Below are 19009 nucleotides of genomic sequence, written 5' to 3'. Positions count from 1 at the left end.
GGCCTGGGTTAAAATCACAGCTCTGACACTTACTAGCTGGGCAATGATAGGCAATTCACAATCTCTTTATGCCTCAATTTCCTCAGCTGGAAACTGAATTATAACAGTACCCATGGCTCATAGGTTATTATAAGGGCTAAGTGAGTGAATGCAGGTAAGGTTCTTAGAACAGTAATGTTACCTATTAAAGCATGTCTCCTCTTGTAGATGGGAGCATTTGTTGTTCAACAAATTTATCTGTTATATGCTATGAACTGCAATGCAGACACAAATGTAAAGAAATTAGATACAGGTCTTAATAGAGGAAGCAAGTCTGAGCAGAATCAGAAGCATGAAGGTAATCATTTGTCCAGAGTAAGGAGAGAGTGATCCAGGCATAGGGTACAGCAAGCAGAGATCTGAACTTGAAAGTAAACATTTTAGGGGAACTGCCATGGTGAGGGATTGCTAGGAGTGAGGACTACGGTTCCAACCCCCTTATATGTAACACAAAATAGGTCACCGACTATGGTAAAATATGCTTGCTCATGACCTAGAAGTACACATAAATGTCAGATGATGAAATCACAGTATAGGCATTTTAACAGTGTATTTTTAAAATAATTATATCTTTGCCTATTAATGTGGCTTTTTGGAACTGACTTTCGACACACTGTAATTCCACATCAGTATCAAAAGACCTAATTATTCTCATACTGACTCATTCAAGTTAACCTGGTTTCCAAAGTTGAGTAATATGGAATTAGATAACAAGAGACCAGAAGACACTGACAAAACAAGACAGTACCCTGAATTGGTGGTAATTGTTTAAAATTTTCTAGGAGGGCTTCATTTTTGGAAATAGTGACACTGTACTTTTTTAAAAGATATATTTTGCCAAAAGTTCAAACACTATAGCCATTTTTTTTAAAAAAGGAAAAACGGCAGAGAGCAATAAAATATCCATGCAAAATCTTACCATCTTGATACAACTTTCTTTCTTCCTTATCCTTATTTTATTCCCTAAAGAAAATTTCATCTCCAAATTTATTTTTTATTTAATTTTAAAAAAATATATTTAGCTCCAAAGATTTTTATTTTTGGGTATAACATATATATCATAAAATTTTCCATTTTAAGCATTTCAATTGTACAATTCGGATATTAATTACACTTACAATGCTGTACTACCATGAGCTCCAAAGATTTTGATTTGGTAAAAAAATGTGTATGTGTGTATATGTGTGTGCACGCGCGCACGTGTGTGTGTGTGTGTGTGACGGCTGCTACTTCTAGGGTCCGTGTACACCATGATATAGACCACTACTGCTGATACTCTATTTCTCCTCTTTCTTGTACCCTTCTCTCATTCAAACACTTTCTCCCTCTGCCCACCACTTGGTAATAGAAATGCCAAGCTATCTGTGGAATGTTCGAAGCACTCTAATTTGTTGGATCTCAAGGAGATTTGGAATAAGATCTGGATTTAAGTCCTTACTCGGCTACTTCCTAACAAATGTCCTTGGTCTCATTAAGAAAACTTTCAAACATCAGTGTACTTATTTGTAACAAGGAACACAAACTACAGAGAACTTAGGAGGCAATGTAACAAAGCCTTTACAAGCACATGCTCTGAAGAAAGACTGTATGGGTACAAATTCTAATTATACCATTTTATATCTATATAACATAGAGCTAGGTATCTTCCCTCTCTGTGCCTCAGTTTCCTTATTTGCCACAAAGGGGGGTAACATTGAAAAGATGTAGGATTAGTGTGAGGATTAATGAGATAATATATATGAGACTTTTAGAAAAATGCCTGGCTCATAGAAAATCTTCAATATATGATGTCTATTAATATTTCATATGTCCATCTTAACGCTTTTATGTATAATTTGTTAAGTAACTGCCATGTGCAGAAACTATGATAAAGATTTAATATATTATCTCATTTTAATACTGAAGCACTCTCATGAAAAAGGAATTGAAAGCCATTTTTTGGGGGGGTGTTCATTATAAAAATATTTTCAAATTGGAGAAGTTGAGATTTACAGAAAAATCATGTAGAAAATATAGCATTCTCCTACATCCCCTTCTCCATTATTAACATTTTGCTTATATATTCTATTCTTAGATTCTAACTCTATGAACTCTAATTATTATATATTGAGAAATCATATAATATTAGTCCTTTTGCATCTGGCTTTTTTTACTCAAAATAATTTCTTTAATCATATTATCACACGAATCAGAACTTCATTCCTTTTTAATGCTGAATGACATTCCTTTATATACCTATACCACATTTTGTTTATCCATTCATCTGCTGATGGACACTTGGGTTGTTGCCATCTTTTGGCATATGTGAATAATGCTACTATGACCATCAGTGCTAATATCTATTTGAGTCCCTGCTTTCAATTCCTTGGTGGTACATACCTGCTAGAGGGATTGCCAGGTTATATGGTAATTCTATAGTTAGCTTTCTGAAGAAATGCCAAACTGTCTTCCACAACAGCTACACCATTATACATTCCCATCAACAATGAATGGGTGTTCCTATTTCACCACCTCCTATCCAACACTTGGAATTTTCTATTTTTTTAATAGCCATTCTAGTGGGTGTGAAATGGTACCTCGTTGTGGTTTTGATTTGCTCTTTCCTATTAGCTAGCATGCTGAGTATCTTTTTATGTGATATTTAGCCATTTGTTTGTCCTCTTTGGAGAAATGTCTAAGTATTTTGCCCTATTTTTTAACTAGATTGTTTGTCTTTTTATTGTTGAGTTGTAGGACTTCTCTATATATCCTGATATTAAACCCTTTCCAAATATTTTCTCCCATTAGGTAGGTGGTCTTTTCAATTTCATGATAAAGTCTTTGATACACAAACATTTTTAATTTTGATGATATCCCATTGATCTATTTTTTTCTTTTGTTGCTTGTGCTTTGGGTGTAAAGTATTAGAAACCATTGCCTAATACAAGATCCTGAAGGTGATTCCCTAAATTTTCCCCTAGGAGTTTTACAGACCTGGCTCTTACATTTAGGTCTTTGGTTTATTTTGAGTTAATTTTTAAAATGCCTTTTTACATATTTGAAAACTGAGACTCAGAGAGGTTAAATAAGTGTTCAGTTACATAACTAATATGGAACCCAAATATGTGCTCTGACTCCAAAACCTGTGCTACTTCTACTGAGCCATGTTGTCTCATAAAATATTATAAAAATTAATATATTGTACAGTAAATGAAATATAGGTACATACTAATATAATTAAGAAAATTCATATCTGATAGTAAAAAATTAATTTAAACAATCACTTTGAATTTGTGGGAAGAAATAAGCTAGAACAATGAGCAAATGTATATTCATTAAAAACTAGTTTTCCTTTAAAACATATGGATTTTTATTCAAAAGCTAGCTAATCATAATCAAGTAGCCATAACCAAGTCCAAAAACCTCAGCAAAAAGTTTTCCTGAGATTAAAAAGATTAAGCTCTTCTTTCTCTTTATACCTCAAAACTTTTTAATCCCACAAATGTTTGCTGAAATATAGAACTGACATATCCATCTATTAAGAACAACATAAAATTTCACTGTAGAAATGTATCACCAGTTTCCCTAGGGAGGCAACAATGCCTTCTCACTTAAATATGTGTGTGATTTTTTCCCCACGACTAATCAGCTAACACTTTTCAAAAGATCTTTTTAATGCCTAAATGAAAGGATTCCACATCAAAGCCCTGACCTCCCTATTAAAGTATCTGAAGGAAACCCTAGGAATGCAAAATCTATTCAAAGGCAAATCACAGGTAGCTCATTGTACAATGCATTAAGAAAAGAAAAGGAATTAAAAGCTTCATAAGAGCTATACAGAATTTGGTAAAATTATACCACAGAAATACAAATTGATCTGAACTATAAAGAAACAAATTCATAGCCAAAAACTTACTACAAAAGTGCTCTGTAATCAGCTGGGGGGGGGATGTCTTTATGAAAAACTTCAGAATTTGTCACCTTTTCAATTAAAATTTCTGATTACAGCTTAATGTTGGAAAAGTCAAAAAACAAAACAAACTACACATTTTTAAACAGATTTAAATCTTAAAACTTTAAAGCTAACTTTTAGCATCAGAAAAGGAAGGTTTACTACAGGTAGCAAGAGTGGAATGAAGCTAATGAAGTAAACAAGCACAATAATAAACAGGATGTTACAGATAAAAGTACATGTCAATAATTCAAAAAAACTTTTTTTTTTCATACCATGAATGTGTTTCTGAAGTTATTCAAGTCGGTGAAAAAGTCTTCGACAGACACCTTCTTTGCATCAATGGCATAATATCCCATTATACTCTGGCATAACTTTTCCATGTTTTCATGTAGTGTTGAAATATTCTCATATTGCTGTTTTGCATTGATAACAAAGCTGTATATTATAGTTAAGGTATATTACAAAGTATTGCTTTAGAAAAAAATTACAAATCCAATGTTTTAGTGTAATTGTTGCCTCTTCAAAACGCCAAATTAGCTCTATTAGATAACCAATCTTATAGGTCAATCTGCATGGCCATGAAACCTTAAATTCAATTTCTAATTTTGGCAAAATTATCAGAAAACTCGAATATTTTAATATAAATATTTTTTATAAATATTTTTAATATATTTATAAATATTATAACTGAGTTCAAGGAATGTTTTTTTTCCGTTTGCCTATCTATATAATCTCAGATCATGCAGTATGATTTAAAATTATGGTTCAGTAGTTGTAATTGAGTAATTACAAAGATATTGAATGATCAATTCAGTCACTGAGCGTAACAATTAAATTGGATAACTTGGGGTCAGTTTCTGGCTTTTATACATGGCAGCAGTGTGTCCACAGCCAAGTTTGTTCACTTCTCTGTCCCTCAACTTCCTCATGTGTAAAATGGGAATAATAACACTACCACCTTCCTCGCACAGCTGCTGTGAGAACATGCTGAGTTAATATATGCTAAGTTCTTACAAATGCATTTAGTATTTAGTAAGTACATATAAATGCTTATTATTATTATCTACTTAATCATTTAAGCTTTATTTAAAGTTTCAAAAACAATTAAAAAGAAATTTATAAGACAAATTTAAAATATCTTACATTGTGTAAGCAAATGAATGTTTCCACTTCTTTGGAAAACTGGCACTTGATTTCTTCCATATATAATTTTAAAATTATGATTACACACATACACGTGCAGAAATGTCTTTCTCTCACTTATGACATCATAGTGCAAAGCACACTGACTGAGAAGAATAGTCATTGGGAATTAGAAAATATTTTCTAAACGAATCATAAAATTTCCTTTGTGGTGTGACAAGTTGCTGACATAGTTGAATATATAATTACCATACTACATTCTGAAAAGATGACTCATTCTTTAAGAGCATCAGTTATAACTGTCTGTGGCTCTCCTTTAAATTGTGGCATTTGAAGAAATAGAAAATACAGAGTGAAACTTATACTGAATTTGTTTCATTATCTTTTTTTTTTTTTAAGATTTTTATTTATTTAATTCCCCTCCCCTCCGCCGGTTGTCTGTTTTCTGTGTCTTTTTGCTGCGTCTTGTTTCTTTGTCCGCTTCTGTTGTCGTCAGTGGCACGGGAAGTGTGGGCGGCGCCATTCCTGGGCAGGCTGCTCCCTCCTTTGCGCTGGGCGGCTCTCCTTATGGGCGCACTCCTTGCGTGTGGGGCTCCCCTACGCGGGGGACACCCCTGTGTGGCACGGCACTCCTTGCCCGCATCAGCACTGCGCATGGGCCAGCTCCACCCAGGTCAAGGAGGCCCAGGGCTTGAACCGCGGGCCTCCCATGTGGTAGACGGACGCCCTAACCACTGGGCCAAAGTCCGTTTCCCTCATTATCTTTGATTAATGCAAAAGAATAAACATATATCAGCAAAAAAAAATTTTCAAAAACCACTAACAAAAAGAAAAATTGGATTCACGCCAAGATAAAGGAATAAAAAATGGGATATTTATATCTAAAGAGAACAATTGTCCACAATTTCAGAAAGATATTGTCCCACTGGACAAACCTTTCTCCACTCGAGGATGAAAGAAGGAAACCAATCCAGGCTCCTAATTGGGAAGGATAAGGCCAAGGAAAAAAGAGACCTACTGTCATATAATGCCTCCAGTGTGCAATCAAAGAATCCTAAGAGTTAGAACCGGATCTTCCCAAAAGACATCCCAGTCAATCACAGCTCACCAACACCCAAATCTAAGGTGAGTCCACAGATTACCTATTGCCCTTCAGTGACTGTTTCTTTCATGCTATGCTGTGCTTGGTAATCTAAACAGTATTTAGAAGGATGAGTGGACCAGAAGGCAGGGAATCTGGATTCAAAGCCAAGAACCACAATTTTTTTCTATGACCTTAAAATCTGTAGACCTTTTGGTGCCTTAGTTGATTCATTTGAATGACAAAATGCCTCCATACTTTTTCTAGAATCTAGAGCATAACAGTGCCAGTAATTGATGTATTTATATGTGAAGTATGTTTTAATTTTCAGGTAAATAATGAAAGATCTTGTAAAATTAATCAAATCACAAAATCACAGGAAACTATACCAATAAAAAAAGTGACATGTGACAGGTTTCTACACAATTTACCCTGGGAATAGCCACATTCCTTAAATGTTGTAGTGAAAGTGAATTTATGTAAATGAAAATCACATTTGAAATGCATTTAGAATCTATCATTTAAGGTGACATGATACTCATTTGCAATGTAAAATAACCATTCTTTAATTTGTTAAGTAAGCTCAGAAATCCACACTGGTTTATAAATTGGTTGATTATTCAATCTATAAACTTTCACCTAAATCATTTATGTTCCAGAATTATTTATATTTCCTCAAATCCTCTCTAAGAGAGAAATTTATTTTCTACTTTCGCTTGTCCTAGCAGTCAAGATTTTGTTCAAGTCTTCCTGAAGAAAAGCTTTCTCTAATTTTACAGCTAAAAGTGATCATTTGTCCCACTGAAAATCTCATTTGCAGTCCACTGTACACTTCTGGAAATTCATCAGTCATATTCCTACTCCCAAACTACATTGAACTTGTGATTTTGCCCATCTAGTCCAATACCATAGAGGTGCTTTTTATTTGCCACACTTGTAACAGGGGTGATCGTCTGTCAGCCCATTTTCTAAGATGCTGTGCTGCAGCTTCTTAGCTGTATTAAGCTTAATTATCTGTAACAACATTGATGCAAATTTTACCAGTTTCATTTTTAAAGTTTTGTGGGAGGATTACAATCCTCTTCAAAAGTTTGATTAAAGTCATGAAAATTCTATTCATAAAAATGCACATACGTCCACATACACAAATTTGTATGCAATTTTATGAGCTAATAGTTCTTGTATCACTTTGCAAGCTAATAGTTCCTGAATCATAATTATCCTGGACAAAAATCAAGGATACTATTATGGTGGTGTTTCTCATTGTATGGTTCTATAGCTGCTCATTAACTTCCCATGTCGCTTCTTATACGACTCGAGTTTTAGTAACAGGCATTTTGCAAATACTAGTTAAATTTATCCTAACATCTGGGAATACCCCCATGCTCAAGAATCTATTTGGTAAACAGCTTAAGATAAAGTTGAACATATTACCCAATGAACTGTTTCAGATTTTAACTAAGAAGAATTACAAGTAAAGAAACATCAGGCATATGCCTGTGCATATTTAATAGAAACATTGTGATTCCAATCAAAGTTGTGATAGAAAAGATGACCAATAGCTAGAATGATGGAAGTGACATGGTCTTGTTCTAACAGCTAGAGAGTGCTTAAGTTAATTTTCTTATCATTGTTATCCATAAAATAATTTATTCCCCAAGGAAATGAAGTATAACTTTGAATAAATGGAATTACCCACAAGAATGGCAAAATTATGATGGAACTGAACAATTTTGGAAAGAGAAAAATTAGTTCTTAGAAGTTTAAAACAATTGTCTGGTAGGATGGAAAATTTGGTCATATGATGAGGTGCTCTGCGTTCAAATGATGGGCTACTCCCTCATTAACTTTCCCTTCAACAACTATACAGTCAGACAAAGAATCACCACTGCCATCACCACTATCATCCAAAAATAAAAAGAAATGTAGGTGTTCTTGTGTCAACTGTTACACTCTGGATGAAACCAACATCCATGTCAAGAGTAGGTATTTATTTATTCCTTTTCCAGCACCAAGTTCTAAAATTGCAAAGCACATTAGAGAAATAGCTGATGTTCAGTAATATAAACATCTGATGAACTTTATTACAAACATATTGATATATATTTCAATTATTTGATGTTTTTGTGAAGTCAATTTTCTTCCCTTTTTCCAGGACTAAGGCCAAATTTTCAATAATTTCTACTTGAACCACTGAAGCTTTCCCCTTTGAAAGCTATATGACAACAAGTACTGTGTTCAAACACAATAAACAAGCATTTAGGTTTGGCCAAGTAATAAGCAAGACTAAGATTTGGAATTCAGAAGGAGGTTATTTTCCTGGTAAGCTGGCATTGTTTAGTCCCAAGCACTCACTACAAATAATTCCATATCAGTTCTTAGCTCAAGCCCTCATTATTGCACTTTCCGCACCAAGGATGCTCTTTACTTCCATCAGATCTAACAAGAGCCACTTTCAGATGGATTTAGGTGTCGAATAATTTTTATGGAACTTTCGAAGTATGGATCCTTTCATTCATCCATCTAATCATTCAATAAGTATTCCTTGAGCTCAACTATATTCCGGACCCTCTTCAAGGCACTATGGGAAACAGTAGTGAACAAGACAGGCCATGTGCCTGCTTTCATAAACATATTCTAGAGCATTGTTATGGAGTGAAACATGATCCCCACAAAGACATGCTCAAGTATTAACTCTGGTGCTGTGGATGTGGACTCATTTTAAAATGGGATCTCTGAAGATGGTATTAGCTAAGGTGAGGCCAAACTGAGTAAGTGTGGACTTTAATCTGATAAAACTTTAATCAGTTTTAAAACAGAGGAAATTTGAACATAGTAGAAGACAGATAGGGAGACAGAGCTGGCAATGGCCATGTGACTGAGCACAGATGGGGTTATGGATGTCAGGCAAGCCACCACCAGAATGTCACAGACTTCAGAGAAAGCATGATTCTGCTGACATCTTGATTTTGGACTTTTAGCCCCCAAAATTGTGAGACAATAAGTCCCTGTTGCTTAGGCCAACCAGTCATTGGCAATCGTTATAGCAATCCTAGCAAACTAAGGCAAATATAGAGACAGAGATTTCCAATATGATAAGTATGAAGAAGAAAATAAAATTTGTGATGTTATATAGAATGGCAGAGGCTAATTGAGACTGGATAAGCAGAGAAGTCATGGCTAAGAAGGGAACACTAACTAAAACAACTGAACTATGATTGTAAATTTGGAGTAGTGAACAGTGAGCACTACGTTGTGTGGCAATCTTTTCAAGAGAAAAGAAAGATTATAAATCTGAGAATCCATAGAATATGAGAAGCAGGACATTTAACCTGAGCCTTAAAGGTTTGTTGAGTGCCACTTTAAACAGAAATTAGGTAAGAGGGGAAGAAAAGAAGGAGAAAGGGAGGAGAAAGGGAGAAGACTAACTGAAGAGAAGAAAAATCTACGATTACAAATTGTCCCATTATTCAACTTTCCCACCCTTGCAACTGGCCCATATGTTATTGTATATTTTACCCATTCCACCCTTCTACTTTACTTCCTAACCACAGTTCAATTAAAGAAATGTGTAATGAGTCACTTTATCTGCAAAATTCTGTGCTTTGTGCAGTGTGGAATATAGATATAAGTAAAATACAAGTCTTTCAAGAAATTTCCTGGGATGTCTTTAGCATTTACCCAGTAATTTCAGAAATAAATACCTAAAATGTTGCTATATAGTGGAACAACAGAAAAGAAAAGTCTGAGAATAAAGTGGAATTGTGGTGAAGAAATTTGAAGAATATAGCATGAAAACGAGTCAATTAACTTGCCATATAAGTTGTAAAAAATACCCAAATGATTTTTTCTAAGTGAACAGGGGAGGGGAAAGGAAGAGAAAAAAATAGAAAGGCAAATGCTGTGCAAGGAAAATTTCAAGAGCAATGCTCTCGGATATATTTGTTATTTTCCTTAAAACAAGAAATATCACAGAATTTTAAATGTCAAAAGAACAGGTTATTGCATGAAACAAATCCTGGCATATTCCTTTTTCTCAATACAATTTAGTAAGTATATACATGCACATACAGTCATGTGTATAGAGCAATATTGATGACCCTACCTCAAATTTGTGTTACATATTTTTCAATCAAATATTTACGGTGAAACTATTTTACTCAATTACATTCCTGACAAGGCTTAGCAACTGGAAAGTAACAATTATTACTAAAAAGTCAATGTGACATATATGAAATAATTGTGCATACCCTTTAAAGGATGCATTAGAATCATATTTTTTTTACACTAAAAAATATATGTAGAGAAAGAGAAAGTAGTGGGAAATATAGAAATGTAACAAAGTGAATGCAATTAGTGAAATTTCATATTATAACAACACTGTATCAATTATAATTTATTATAAACCATTTAATGAACATATTCTTTGATAGTTCATTAAATCCTGGTTCTTTAAAACTACATACAAACTTGCGAAAATGGCTCCTTAACAATTCAAATAATGCACGTACTCTTTGAGAATTGGTTAATGAACCAAACATTTGATATGTGCTTCAACTAAAAAACACTTACACTTAAAATGTAAACAAAGTTTGAGTGTTAATAACCTAAACTTTAAACACATTTTTATTCATTGTGTATTTTAGTTTCCAAATTCTTCCATTTCTAAGATCTAAGAAGCTCACAATTTGCCATTTTAATAAGATCTGTATAAATGCATTTAATATTCAGTATCTGACTTGTTGTCAGTCCTAATTAAAGTAAACAAAGCTTCGCAATGAATGAATTTAATTACTTCGAAACTAGTATGTCTAACTAAAATGAAAAGCAAACGAGTGCAATCTAATCTCGGCAAAGAATATTTATGATTATAAGCTTTGTCAATAGCAAAGTGCACCAACTGTTCATATATCTGACTTCCAAGAGATACATGAATGCTAATCAGTTCATTAAAGGCTTCTAGGTTGTGATATTTAACGACAGGATGTAGTAGCTTTCTTGTCCATGGAGTATAATTGTATTCAGAATGAAAAATTGTTTCCAACGAAGTATCATCCTTCCTGTTTCTGATTTCCTGCTGCTTAGTTTTTATGAGCTGCATACCTTTCAAGAAGCCGACATCATTCAGTTTTTTGTGTCATATGAATACAAGTATGGATGAGTCCTGAGATGGGTTGCTGAGCAGGATTCTATAACCTTTACTCTGAGCTCAGGAATTTGTCTTAGGTTATGTAGTCCAGAAACCTGAGTTTCATAATTAGTTTGCTTACAGTATATTATCAGAAGCTTTATGTACACAAAAACTTTTTGCTAAAAAACTTTTTGTCTATAGGGAACAATAACAAGTAGTTCAAGTAATAGTACTTAATGATTAAAATAATAAACGGTCATATATGAATATTTTAACATGAAAATTTTTTCATGAGGGGAAAAACTGTGTGATGAAACTGATACAATGTTGCAATAATAAACATTTTTTAAAAAGCACAGTTTGTCAAATGTGAGGTGATATAAAAATATTTTCTTATGGATACATACTTTAGTTTAAAAAACAAACAAAAAATTTTGTCTCTAACATGTTTAAAATGGTGTAGTGATAAAGCCATCCTGCCTAATAAAAGAGGAAACTAGATGAGAAGGAAAGATACCAAAGGAAATACATTAGCCTGAATTGGCTGTTGCTGGAATGCATTTTTATGATATTTCCCAAAAGAGACGGTGAAGAAGGTAACATTGAACTAATTCACAATTAAGCTGAAAGCATATACAATAAAATCTATGGCAGACAAAATAATAATTTTGTGAATCACTAAATCTCAGGGGAGAAGAGATAGTACGAGGAAAAAGTCATTTGATTTCAAGTACCTCAGTTTAAAATAAAATATTAGGATGTCTATTTACAAAAGCTCATTTTAGAAGTGGGTTATCCTTTCATACAGAATTCAGAGAATCAAGAAGTCCATATGGGATTTTAATAATGAATAGGAGTAATACATTCTTACAGCACAAAAGCCTCTATTTCACGGAATGGTCTGCAAAGCAACTCAACATTTATTCCAGGAAATCAAGTTGGTTACTTCACTTACTCATTATGGATTGAGCCACCACAGAGTTAGTGTTAACAACGATAACGGAATACAAAAGAAACCTTAAACAGCAGAACACAAACCTCCTGCTAATAATTTTGTATTTGTGGATAACATATATTTACAAATTTTATTTTCAGTTTGGAGAATACCTACACAAATAGCGATTATCACAAACTCGATTTGGAATTATTTTCTAAAGGATATATTAAATTTTCTGGAATATGAGTTAATTTCTAATATAAACTAAGCCTTGAAATTAAGGTGATAGTCAAACCTGTCTTTATCTGCTTCCTGAAAAAAGTACTTAAGATATCAAAAGTATCTAAATCACACTGTTAATTTGGATTCAAACTTTCTCAAATTCAGTTTTAATATACTTTCAATTTATCACTAACATTACAAAGAAATAAGGCATATGAAAAAGAAAAGATGAGAGAAAATATTATTATCCAAGTTGATAAAAAGGAAAATAAGAATAGGAATTCACAGAAATACACTTTTGAATAATTCATAGAAGCTAGACACTTCGATAAATTTCCCTGCAAGACAAGGCAGTGGTTAAACCTTGTACAACTTGGCACAACAGAATGATCTTTGGTTATGCAAATACAGTTAAAAAGTTAAATAAATTGTAATTTTAGTTGACTGGAGACTTAAGTTATTTAGATATCAAAAGGATATGGACATCTTTGTCACAAACTTGTCATGTGAGTCCTCAGGAGGGGGAAAGGTTTCCAAATCTTTCTCAAGCTGTTGAAGCTGCCTTCCCATCTGCTTCAAACTCTTTTCCAGCGTTTCTACAGAGACTAAAAGAGGGTATATTAAATGCTTTGAAAGGACAGAATTATAATATATAAAAAGTTAAATACTCTGTAAACAAACACTTGCACAAAACCTGACAATAATAAAGTAAGAAGATTCGCTATAAAAAAAGAAAGATGTATTGCACTGGTTTTTTATTTTGTTTAGTTATATATACATATATAACCTTTTGATTTTTAAATCCAGGAACAAGATTAAGAAATTCCTTAAAACATAAGAAAATTAGGAAATGCTTCCTTGAACAAACCACATTTAAGAAATGTTTTGTTTAAAATTAGAATGCATGCCAACTACAAACTACAAAATAATCTATTATGATAAAAAGGCAAAGAACACCTATAATTTTTTAAAAAATTAAACCCATTTAAGGATAATTTTAGCATATTTCAATATCATGATCTCTTGAGAGGGAGCAACAAATATATTGGACATGGGGAAGGTGAAGCACTCTCCTCTGTTCAAGCTAATATACAAGAGGAAAGAACAGGTATCAGAGACAACTTGCAGTAACATGCAGAACAATGTCAAAGCTTTCTTTATTGGTACACTGAGCACAATAAATGTTAAGTGTCTAATAATTAAGATTTTCCTTCTTTGATTTAAAGTTTCTCTTATAGTGTGCATAAAAGAACAAATGATAAAGCAGAGTACTGAGACACTATCAGAATGTTCTGGTCACCCAGTAGGACAAATCTTTGGAACCACCTGCCCAAAATTTAGTCAATTTTATAAAACAAGATGTAGTGACTAAGGCCACCTTTTTAGAAAGTTCAGATGAAAGAAAAAATTCATTTGTTTCCAATCAGTGTGAATCATACAGAATGCTAAAACTGGAGCATAAAATAATTCTAGATATTTAGATATGTCATACTTCAAATTTATCCTAAAGGGTCTATGAAAGTAAGTCAAGTTTCACCTACAAGGATGGGAACAGCCCCCTCCCCTCCAAAAAAATGTGGAGTTTTATATATATATGTGCATAAGTGGTTTACAACCTTTGTTCATTTGAAAGGAACGGAATAGTAACCAGACATGAAAAATAATATTGTAAAAGAACATGGAGGTTGGTTTTTTTTAAGTAGCTGTACCCAAATAATATCCACCATTCTAACAGATATTACAAGTTGTTAATAAATTATTAACATAGTGGAAACATATTTAGAAAGCTAATTCTCAGATACAATGTTTAATGAGTTCAATGACTGAACTCTTCAGAGAGATATTTAATGAGCTCAATGATTGAACTCTTCAGAGAGCTACACATAATAGCTGTTTGTGTCTAAAGGGTGATGGCTCCCATATTGTAAAGCCTGTTGAATTTATACTCATACATATTTTCTTAGTTTTTTGTCTCTCATGTATCCCGTCTCTGTTACTCATAAAATTGAGACAGTAACTCAGATAATGTGATGCATGACATATTTTCATCATGATAATATTTATCATGTGTGTGTGCCTGTGTGTGTACACTCACCCTCACTCTGATAGCAGGATAACATATTACTAAATCATCTATTTAACTCATCCCCCCAATATCTTATAGTGCACTGCTCACAGTGGTAATACATATTTCCTATGCTAAACTCTTCATTTTTGTTTGTCAATTATTCAGACCCAAGAAATCTATTTGATTAGGCCCATGATATTTCATTTATTCTTTCCACTTCCAAATGGTTATTTGCCTCTTCCGAAGTTCTCTATCTATATTACAGAAGAGATTCCTTTTGCTCTCCTCAGGATATTTCATAAAGGATCAAAATCATAGGATAGGGTGAAGATTTTTTTTAAAAATAAGAGTACATTATGCAGTATGTTATTCTTAGAATTGAAGGTAGCCTTTAAAGAAAGAGAGAAGTAATATTAGAATCAAAGAAACAGTTAAAAACAATTGTTATGATCACCATCAGGCCAGGAATAGTATTGTATAAGTCAGGCTACACAAAGAAGAGTTCCTCATTTCAAGAGTAAAATGTTAGGAATGTTTGGGCACATCCAAACATTTAAGGCCTACATCATAAAGTTAGTAAGTAAGGTGTCTTATAGAATGGTCCTTGTGACTATTTCCAGATGGAAATCCCACTACACCATTTCATCAGCAGTCTCTGGGCATGTTACTTGCACATAAATCCATAAGTGGATTTAAGTATAACTGACCAAACCTTTCACTGTTGGCTTTTAAATAATGACCAAAACACCCTCAGAAGAGAGAAGGGCATGTGCAAATTCTAGGCTAATAAACAATTATCTAATCTGGAGCCATCTGATGGGCAAAACTAAAGAAAATTTGATGAAATTTCCTTAGTGTTTTTGTTTTTCAGCAATTATATTTCCACCAACAGAATCTTTTTGCATTTTTAAACGTTTATAATTTTAATCACACTTTTTACACATACGTCAAGTTCTTTAAGGTCAGTGACTATATATTTTGTATCAGAAGTCCCAACTAGAGCAGGGAGTTTTAAATTTACTTACCCTCAAAGATGTGTTAATTACAGGTGTCTCTGTATGTGACCTGTGGGTGAATTTTATCTTTCTACTCTGTTACATTTCTTGATCAAGAAATTAATCCTATTTTTATTCTTTTGAACTATTTAGAAGAAAAGTAACAAAAACATATCAAACAAAGAGTTGACTAGACTCTTTAAAGGCAATTTTGGTGTTAGCATTTCACTGAGTTAATGATCAGTCAAATGGGGTGTCTTTCAGTCCCCTCAGATGCCATGTGTCTCCATCCCCAAGCAGCACCTCATCTGCAGTATCCACATTCAGTGGGCAGCAGAACACCTGTGCTAGAAACCTGTGAGTCTTGACTCTTCCCTCGCCTGCAACCTTCAGCTCCAAACAGTCACACTTCACTTATTTTACTTGACAAGCAGATAATTCCTTCCTTGCTATAACATTATTCAAGTCACCAGAGCTCCTATCTATTCTCTGATGACTGGTCTCCTCTTGTTTTCCTTCAGGGCCTTCTCCATGCTGAACATGAGGGTTTCCAGATAAACACTAATTTAAAGGTGTCCTTCCTTGTTTAACACCTGTAAAAAAAACTTATATGACAACATCTGAACCCCTACACAATGCCCCACCCACAACCTAGCTCTGGTCTATTTCATATTCTGCCATACTGTACTCCCCAAAATACCACACTGCATGCAGTTCTTTCCTCCCACTCCTATTCAGTATCTGATACTGGAAATAATAAACTTCTGTTTTGCCTGCTCCATTTCTGGGTCACTCCTCTTCAGTCGTTCAGAGTCAAGAGTTAAAAACTTCAGGATAGCCCTGGTGAGGTGCCCTCCATACCCTGCCCATCATATCTGGTAATTATCTCAATCTTTACAATTACTACACTCTATTATATTCATTTTTTTTTTAAGATTTAAAAAAAAAATTTACTCCCCCCACCGCGGTTCTCTGCTCTCTGTGTCCATTCGCTGTGCATTCTTCTGTGACCCCTTCTATACTTATCAGTGGCACTGGGAATATGTGTTTCTTTTTGTTGCATCATCTTGTTGTGTCAGCTCTCCTTATGGGGTGCACTCCTTGCACATGGGGCTTCCCTACGCGGGGGACACCTCTGCGTGGCACGGCACTCCTTGCGCGCATCATCACTGCCCATGGGCCAGCTCCACATGGGTCAAGGAGGCCCGAGGTTTGAACCAAGGACCTCCCATGTGGTAGGCGGACGCCCTATCAATTGGGCCAAATCCGCTTCCCTACATTGATTTTTTTATGCTTCTTTGCCTCCCACATGACTGGGAATTCCTTGGGGAAAGGGGCCATATTTTATTCATCTTTGCATCATCAGGTACATTTTGCAGGTACTCAAATGTTTGTTGAAGGAATGGATTTTGAATTTAGCTTTAACCTCTTTTGAGATAAAAGCATTAAAAATGAAAATTCAATATTAAGAACCTTAAAATCTAAGACACAGACGTGTCTTTGAGTGTCTTGTCATTGTTATTACACACCTGAAGTTTCAAAGAAGCTTTGGAAGCAAAGTTAAAATCACAACTATAAATTTAAATCAATCAAGAATATAGCTTTCTGTAACACCATGGGATGACAGTTTGAAGTTATTTTATGAATCCCAAAAACAAAACAATTATGTTTTTGAACTAATCCACTCGTGTGGGTGTGGGGACCTTTTTTTTTTTTTAATTTTATTTCTCTCCCTTCACTCCACTGTCTGCTCTGTGTCCATTCGCTTTGTGTTCTTCTGTGTCCGCTTGCATTCTTGTCAGCTGCACCAGGAATCTGTGACTCTTTTTGTTGGGTCATCTTGCTGTGTCAGCTCTCTGTGTGTGCGGCACCACATCTGGGCAGACTGTGCTTTCTTCGCACAGGTCCCTCTCCTTATCAGGCGCACTACCTGTGCGTGAGGCTCCTCTACACAAGGGACACCCCTGTGTTGGCAGGCACTCCTTGTGCACATCAGCACTGCAAGTGGGCCAGCTCACCACATGGGTCAGGAGGCCCTGGGTTTGAATCTTGGACCTCCCATGTGGTAGGCAGACCCTTTATCTGTTGAGCCAAATCTGCTTCCCTGTGGGGCCTTTTGATTGGACTACACCAGTGAGGCATGATTCAGGTTGGGTTTCCGCCCCTTGCTGGGTCTGATCTAAACGGAGACACACAGAGAGAAACAGAGAAAGGACGCTGCCATTTTTTTGCTGCCATGTGTGAAAGGACTTGAGGATCATAAGCAGCCAAAGCTTAAGCACGAAGCCCCCCAGAGGCTGGGTTCACAAAATAACTAATGGCTGAAGAGACAAGTCACATACCTGATAGTTCACAGGTGAACTCGGGAAGAAAGCAGAGTAGCTAAGAGAGGCAGTACAGAAAAAGACTAGCCCTATGTATGGTTGCCATAGCTGAACTCCGCAAGAGGGTGTATTCTGGAGTGGAAGGCAGGGACCTCAGCAAAGATCAGCCACCATCTTCGCAACATGGCAGGACAACAAGATTACCAGTAGCTGACATTGGTGAGAAAGCCTCTCTGATGGTGCCTTGATTTGTACTTTTCACTGCCTTGGAACAGTAAGCTTTTACCCCAAATAAAATTCCCATTTAAAAGCCAAAGCATTTCTGGTACTTTACATTGGCAGCCTTTTGGCAAACTAATACACATGGTCTCTATAATTTACTATGTTAAGATTTCAAATAATAAAGGTGAGTAGAGATTACACACATTTAAGTAATCTTTGCAATTAAAAATTAATCCTCTGTGAATACCTCCTGAAAGTATTGATCATTATTCCATAACAGGCTTACTAAGATATGCCACATTCCTTCTTAAATACCAAAATACAATCTGGAGAAATTGATTTCTTTAAAGAATACTTAAACAACAACTGTTTATTACCATAAAGCAGTTTAAACATTCAAAACTAAATTAACCTTCCTACAGTTATAGAAACAATTGTTTTGTGAGGAAAACTAGGGATCATAGCATTTCAGTCTCCCACAAAATAATTTTTCCTAGAGCATTGTAATAATAATTGTATTTTATAAAATTTTTGATATATTTTATAAATGCAAGTTAAAAATAATGAGTTGGATGGACAGAATGGACAAAAACAAACCTTAGTAGAATGAAAAAACTTCTGAACAATTAGTAGGACTATAGCAAATTCTAAATTCTAGAATATAATTAATTATAAAACCCATTATTAGGATGAAAAAGTATTAAATTGAAACAAGAATGATAAAAACAAAACAGAACAAAAAGCACACATTCAAAATAAATTGCAGCTTGGTTCATAACAGACAAAGATAAATTCCAAAGAAGCAATGCTCAGTGAGCAGCCAGTCGCCCTCAGGTAGCAGGTGTGCCTTCTCTGCTCAGTTTTCCTTCCTTCCCATTTTGCTGATTCTTGATGAGACCCCAGGTAATAACCA

The 19009-nt window shown here is 34.6% G+C and overlaps 1 protein-coding gene across 1 annotated transcript in view; it reads right to left on the bottom strand.

Annotated features, from left to right (window-relative positions):
- DIAPH3 (diaphanous related formin 3) overlaps positions 1-19009 on the bottom strand; it is a 564743-nt gene that overhangs the window by 196354 nt on the left and 349380 nt on the right. Inside the window, exons 23-24 of the mRNA XM_058276598.1 lie at positions 12968-13092; positions 4246-4410 (exon numbers count right to left, since the gene is read on the bottom strand). Of these exons, the coding sequence (XP_058132581.1) occupies positions 4246-4410; positions 12968-13092 (290 nt within the window). The remainder of the gene's footprint in view (positions 1-4245; positions 4411-12967; positions 13093-19009) is intronic.

The sequence above is a fragment of the Dasypus novemcinctus genome, chromosome 15 (assembly GCF_030445035.2).
Source record: "Dasypus novemcinctus isolate mDasNov1 chromosome 15, mDasNov1.1.hap2, whole genome shotgun sequence".
In the NCBI taxonomy this organism is placed as follows: Eukaryota; Metazoa; Chordata; class Mammalia; order Cingulata; family Dasypodidae; genus Dasypus; species Dasypus novemcinctus.
This window is presented reverse-complemented; position numbering and strand designations above follow the sequence as displayed.